Source organism: Lepisma saccharinum, chromosome 23 (assembly GCF_977018435.1).
Source record: "Lepisma saccharinum chromosome 23, izLepSacc3.1, whole genome shotgun sequence".
NCBI classification, from domain to species: domain Eukaryota; kingdom Metazoa; phylum Arthropoda; class Insecta; order Zygentoma; family Lepismatidae; genus Lepisma; species Lepisma saccharinum.
Window position 1 is genome coordinate 23,783,559 of NC_139251.1, and position 7,611 is coordinate 23,791,169.

The 7,611-nt window shown below is 38.3% G+C and overlaps 1 protein-coding gene across 1 annotated transcript in view; it reads left to right on the forward strand.

Moving 5' to 3' along the window:
- The window catches only part of LOC145977815 (uncharacterized), an 80,911-nt gene extending 73,928 nt beyond the window's left edge, over positions 1-6,983 (forward strand). Inside the window, exons 3-4 of the mRNA XM_083110128.1 lie at positions 3,380-3,516; positions 4,995-6,983. Of these exons, the coding sequence (XP_082966254.1) occupies positions 3,380-3,516; positions 4,995-5,245 (388 nt within the window). The 3' untranslated portion in view covers positions 5,246-6,983. The remainder of the gene's footprint in view (positions 1-3,379; positions 3,517-4,994) is intronic.
- The last annotated feature ends 628 nt before the right edge of the window (positions 6,984-7,611 follow it).

Here is a 7,611-nt window from a genome sequence, read left to right on the forward strand (position 1 = left end):
AAACCCACTTGCTTCGTTGAGACGAGGGTAAGTTCGAATGCTAAAGTTTCTTAAGAACGAATGAAGTAGAAGTGGATATTTTACAAGCGCGGACATAAATCTTAATTTGAATAGAAAAAAGGGACCTAGCGCTAAATGTATTCAAGAAACGTTAAACAGGGCAAGTTGTGATTGGCCAGCAAGTATATGTGAGACCGAGTTTGAAGTTGAACACTAATGGAATCTTGAATAACGAACCGAAATGTGTGAATTTTAGCCACAAAAGTTGAAGTAATTGAGGTTTAACATTGTATTTTCCTCTTCTTTTGAATTGAAACTTCATGTTGGGGAATGACATCTCACTCGTGGATGAATAGGCTTTACAGACTTTCTGTCTTGTAGAGTGGAGTACATAAATATTACCAGGTATATTGTCCATCCCCATGTTCATTCACTTTATTTTACGCAACTGAAGTTCAAGAAATGAAATTAAACGACATGAAGGGAACAAACCCCTATACCGCATCAATAAAATTTCTTTTCTTAAAAACACGTGTGCTGCGAGAGAATTTTTTTTGAAAACATTGGACAATTTATCTGGTAATACCTATGCATGCTACTGTACAGTCGAATGCATGTGAAATTTGACCAACGCTGTTTTAATTTACATTGTGAGTATTTTTGCTAAAAAATATTGCCCATATTTCGATTTTGGGAAATTATATGAAAACGTACGGAATTTAGAGCGATTTATTGATAAATCATTGAATGTGTTATGATTACAGAAAATGAACTGTTCAAACCAACTGTATGGATCCATAATTTCCGGTTCTGGTACACCGTGTAAATTGTCCATCACCATGTTCGTACACTTTATTTGACCCAATTAGAGCTTCAAGAATTAAAAGAAAACTCAAAACAAGCTGCAGACAACTTTTGCACCAGCATACATAAACATCCATCGCTTAAAAACACACAGGATGCAAGATAAAATTTAATGAAAATAGTCGTGGACAATTTGCACGGTAATACTCATATATCCCACTGTACTGCATACTTGTGGGTGTTAGAAGAGCGTATTGTATAGTATGGTCACTCTTCAGAAATCCATCAAAGTTATAATGTGGCTAATGCGGCTACTGGTTTGTTACAAAGTACACTCTCTCCATCCGGCTTGAAAAATATTTTTTGTGAAGATCAAAAGTTCCTCGGAAGACTTAAAAGATTCAGGCAACAGTTAAAAGTATTCTCCTCGCTTAACAGTACACACAATACCTAGACCATCAGGGCAGACCAAGACAACCAGAGTCTTCGAGGCGAGACTTGATGAGCAAATTCTCGGTCCCTCGAAACTTTGGTAAACTAATATATGATATTTAAAAACCACGAGACGAGACCACGAATGATATGAAACTTTTCAGTCTCGACTTGTTTACAATACCATCCATTCACTGTCTTGGTTTACTTGGGTCAATGCAAGCTCTGACCCGTCCTCGCTTCTGTAGGTTCCGGGTTGTTCGTAAATATATCTAATCACCGCTCAACTTCACCACTTTGATCAGCCAAAAGTAGCAGAAATGCTACGTAATTTATGATAAATACATACAATACAAATATGCTAGGTTTTGTCCTGATTTTACAGATGTCTGATTCGTTCTCGTCTCAATTAATGAACACCCGTCAGATTTCATTCGAGTCTCGAAATACGCAGTCACAGCACATTGGAAGATGAGAATCAAAATATATATGCCCAAGTAATAAAGTCACGCTACGGTATGAGATACTGTTGGCCGCTTTGGATGTTCTAATTGAAATATCCAGGGTGAGCGCTCTGGATGATCCCATTGGTAGTATCCAGAGCACCCAACAGGAAAGATCTTATCATCAAATCTTTTGACGGAGTCGGTTACAGTTAAAGGAGACCTGCTGCGTCGGTGAAGGATGACTGACATTCGGCCGACTCGAAAGTGACAGCAAGAAGTCGATAAAGAAGGGAGAGCGTCGTGAGACTGACGGAGGGGAAGAAGCGATGGATTAAGAACAAAATGGCGGAATTGGGGGAAGGGTGTGAAAAGTGATAACTGCGCGGTTGTGGGCTAGACGCGTCAATTTGCCACTTGTAGGAGAGTAAGGAATGAGTTTTCTTCAAATTCAATCGTTGCTGCCCCAAATATTTAACTAAAAATTTCCACAAAATTGGAGACAGGACTCTTGGACACAAGAGCCAAATCGAAAGTTTTGAATTATTTACCGACACTTAATACAATCCATGTCGTTATTAGCTATCTACTCATTTATTTTATTTATGCACAATGTATCTTTCCTTTATCTTAATGCACAAAGTGATTTATATTCAGCTTCTCTAATGTCAGTCAAACTTCAATTTATTTATTTGTATATGGCAATTATAGTTATCCTGTAACCTATTCGTAACATGTATGCAGATGAATTAATTTTTTTTAAAATGTCGAATCCAAAACTGGCAAGTTTTTTCACTGATGCCGACCTCCGTGGCGGATTGGTTAGCGCAGCCCGCTACGATGACAGAGGTCCCGAGTTCTAATCTCGGACGGGTGTTCTTTGTGAGTCCCGCCTTTCATCAATTTTTCCAATCATCCTCTTCGTCGCGATTAGCCAAAAGTGGCAGAAAAGCTATGCTAGATGACAAAAATCCAATCCAATCCAATTTATTCGCTGTAAAATGAAGGACGGAAGTTTTGTTTTTCGCAAGAAACACTATCTATTTCGGCAGCTATACGTCACTTTTACGCTACCATTTGAGTTCCATCTCAACGATTATAGAATGATGAAATGGATAATTGGACATGCACAGAGCCTTAGCCAGAGTCCGAACATTGGATCTCTGATTGCTTTAGCGCGTTGCAGGCCATATAGGCGCCGACGTTTGGGGGACGGGGGGAAGCACTTCCTGCCCCCAAAAATTCCTCGAGAAGTATATACATTATAGCCTATATAAGGACATATTGTTGACAATCTTGCCTCTCAATATTTACAAGAAATTGGCGCTTCTGACCAGGATTGTATGTGAAATGATGAAAAAGTGACGGGGGTGTGGCGTTTGGTTCACGACGCTCGGGAAAAGGAACTTAAGTCACAAACTGCGATTGTCTTTTGTTTTCATTTAACTTTTAAGCCGCACTGAAGCAATTAAATAAAATATTATGAGTATAATTTTATATTGGGCATGTGTAATGATTCTAAACAGTCATAATCCAACATGTATATCATGACTGTAATGTTTGCTGTTAAGAGAATAAACGTTAGAAAAACATGTGCAGTAGATAGCTTATATCATCTCGCTCGCTACATTGTGTAATGCGTTACATTCATGACTAACATATAGTGCGAGCGAAATAAGTTTATTTTCTTCTCTTTCCAGCACAAAGTGGAAAAGACAGACGGCCGTCGGACTGGAGTTCCTTGCGGAGGCAGGCACCTACGCGACGGTGAACAGGCTATACGGGTCGCCCTACTGGCCATACCCCGCCCCGTCGCAGTTCGGCTCCTTGTCAGCAGGTGAGTACCCACGTGAACTCTCTCCCCGAGAACCCGTCATCATAACATATTGAAATTTCTATATTGTCCTATTTCTTACTGTAAATTTGCCCCAAACGTAGGCCTTTATTTTTAGGGCTCAGAATTTTGTGACGTCATATTTTCATCGTGGCCTGTTTTTCCGCATCCTATCCATGCCTAAGCTAAGCTGTTGTGACTGCGAAGCTGCTGGTTTCATTTTTCAGTTTTTAAAACATCTTTTCGTCATTTTAGAACATAAATTCATGCATTCTAAAGCTTTTAGGTCATAGATATACGAGTCCTATTTTTTAAAGAATGTACACAAAGAAAAAATATTGTCTGGAACACTGGCGAGATATTACTGTATACACTCCCATTCTTATACAACATAAAAAGAAAAATACCACCAAATAAACATTAAATAGTAAAGTATGATAAGGAAAAACAACCCAACTTTGCAGGGGGGAGCTGATGGGACTACAACCCCCTCCGAAATTTTGAGACAATCAAAATTTTGAAATGAAAGCATTCAAGAACTCTAGAAAAACCAATGTGGAAAATCCAAACTCCCCTTAAAATTACCCTCCAGTACTATTTTTGTCTCTGAACAACATTCAAAACGAAGGTTAAAATGATAATTACACAAGATTTTATTTTGTATCCCGCTCCCCCATAGAACGCAACCCCCTCAGAAAAAAATCCTCCGTACGCTCATGGTCTGGAACAACTTACAAACAAAGTGTTTCTGGTAACCAAATCTGTTTAAATAGGCGACAAACAAATGTTCATTCACCGGAAAGAAACTGTTTTAGTAATCGTGCACATTTGTTTAATTACCAAATAATTTGGCCAATATTACAAAATTCATCAACTTAACCGAACTTGATCTGGCACACCTGTTCTGCTTTAATTTAGTTTCAAATCATTAACATATTGAAATACGTAATAATGTCCATATTTTATCTGAATTAGGTAAACTCTCTTATGGAATCAATTATCTTTTGGATTAAGTGTTATAAGTATACTGTATATTATCCCCTCAGTTATTCTTCTAGAGTTATAATTAATTTATATTCATTTATTTAATTGGGCATCATAAATCGTCGTATGAGGACGCAACTCCAAATTATCATTTTTTAGGGGAGAGGAAATAATCTATTCTTAAGAATATGCCTGACTCTTCAAAAGAGTCAGTAAAGTGGAGATACGTGACTCCACCTTAGTGCTAACGATTGACTCCAAATAGAGCTCATCAGAGGAGTTAAAATAAAACTGAAAACTGAAAACCACATTTTTGGAGTTACGTTGCTCTGGTTCATTTGACGAAATCTAAGATTTTTCATATTTTCTGCAATCAAAAGAAGGATAATCATGGTCTTTGAATAATTCTGTTCATGGACCCATTTCTTCCAGATTGGTATTAAGTGTCTGTGATGTAGCGATTCATTTTGCAATATACTCTTCAACTTCTCTTCCAGGAATGGATCTCTACTATCGCCAGGCTGCAGCTCTTGGACAGAGAAGTGTGCTTCCTCGTGTGTTCTTGCCGCCAACCCTCACATCGACATTGTCTTCCCTTTCTGCCGCGAGCCAGTACTACGGCGGATTGTCCGGCGCTTCATTGCCAACGACGTACGCGAGTCCACTTTCCGCTTCACTGGCCAACCCTCTCCACCTCGGCAATAGCAGCTCCCCGCCTCCGACATCTATCAGCGACGACAAGAAATAGATCCCAGATTGGTCTGACTCATCTTCAACGAGATATGGTAAGGTGGAATGTGTAGAGGAGAGTCCGTCCCCGATGTTAGCGAACGCAAGTGGGTGACGTCATACGGCGGATCTTCACTTTCTGAAGAACAATAGTATTACAGTTTTAGCTGTTTAACAGTTGTTTCCCCACATGTGCTTGGAAAGCTGTAATGGGATAAAAAGGAACCTGAAAACAACAGTTTTGTGCAAATCCATGAGATCCTCCGACCTGCATCACACGAAAATCCACAACAAACAAAAAAGTGCAAGGGACCACCTTCTATGTATTCCACCTTGCAAAAATGGTTCTACACCAGGTTTCCACAGATTAAGAAAGATGGTGCACTCTTACGCAAATTGCAAGGCTGAAATTGAACAGTAGTGCCACCAGCCATTCTACTGTCAGTCCAACATCACAGTTTTCGCCAATTTTCGTCTCGGGGCTTGTCAGGTCAACTAGTTGACCACTCGGTAAAAATTTCAACCGTCAATTACTCGATTTCTCATTATCTCTCCTCATTGTTAATGCCTATATCAACGTTAAATGAAATCTCTATAATAATTTAAAGGCACGAAAGCTATCCGATTGCTGGCGATCTGATCTGTACCTCGGTATTGCAATTTTCTTAAAGCCATGCCTTCTACTTCGACACCTCCAAAACAGAGTGTGAATTATTTACAAATTCACTTTTCCAAGCTGCATACTTCATTGCAGTACACAAGGGTGTCTAGACCAATAATGTAATTTCAAAACTGTGAGATTATTATTAGTCTTCAAATATTGCATTTCGAAATGACACTTATGGTAGGTTAGCTATGTGGACAGGGGAACGTTTGGCATAATTATTTGTGTTGCATTCTCAGTATCAGTTCCATACATGCACTTATTAACCATAGTAAGGATGGGTTTTCTGCAGGAACTATAAGTCTTTCATTGACAAGCTCACAAGCCTCTAATCTACAGAATTAGTTGATATTACATTCTGACACTACTAATTTCTCTGCATTCATAGCTGACCAACAACTTAGTGCAAATTAATTTGCGCAAACCTGATGTGTAGTAGTTACATCAACTTAAAATTGAGGTTGCGATGGTGTAGATTTCCCCATCACTGTAAATTATTGCTCAGAATTGACGCGACGTAGAAGCTCGAACAGATACTACAAAATGCAATCCTATATTTTGGACATTTTCCAGGTTGGAAAGTGAGCACTGGGAATTTTCAACCCCTAACTACTGTTCATCAAAATTCGCCATTATTTCACCACCTCCGAACTTTGCAGTTTCTTCTCTCGGTACTCTGTGCAACATTGTACACAAAAACTTGACAGGGAATGGACGATTTGATGCACTCAACGTTAAACAACAGTTTGTGGTTTTCTTGTGCATGAGAAAGTTTTCACACACAAAAAGATTAAGTGAAGATGGTGACCGGGATCCAATTCCAAGTTTATGAAACAGACTTCAAGAGCATTCAGGAGCATGCTTAAAATAGGAGTGGAAGAAAAAACTAATTTGTGTACATTTGTAATTAGAATAAATTAAAGAACTGAAGTGAGGATTCAGATATATTCATAGTGGCTAGAGAGAACTAAAATTGGAAGTTAGCAAGTGGTGAGAACTGAAGAACTTTACGAATGAGTCTTCTTGTTATATTTCTGTTTCTTGTCTGTATGTGATATTTGTTGGTATTAAATAAAACATGGCTATGCAAATCTTTTAATAATTTCCTTGCAATTTAGAACAAGACCGATATGAAATCTCAAAGATGTGTTGCACACTGTTTTTATAATTATGTGTTATCATTCTTTTGTAGCAAATCTTTTTAGAACATTACCTAGAAATAATTTGTACAGCCTGTTTAGTTTAGATGAATTTCACGTGACTTCGCGTTGATCCAGAGAGATGTTGTGCTGCATATTCAGTTTTTACGTTAGAATGGTAATAAAACGAATGAATCAGAAATGTTTATGGGTTGGCGAAAGTATTTATGTACAAATACTTTCGCCGTCAAAGTCGTACATTAATACTTTATTTTGTGTACACAACGAATTGATGACTAAACTGTATCGCATGTCAACATCACATGTCTTCCCCTTTATTTTTGACATATGCAGACCAAATAACGGAAACGAGTTGCGTGTTAAAAGACCAAGGTCGTATACGGAGGGTTTTATAATTTTTTTCGAAACAATAAAGCATGAAGACTTCAGCAATATTTAGATTTGATTTGATTTATTTTACTTTACTTCGCGTTTTGTGCCTCTTGGCTAATTTGCGAAGATGAGGATGAGTGGTGAAATGGATGAATGGACATTAACAAACTACCATGCCCGAGCGGGATT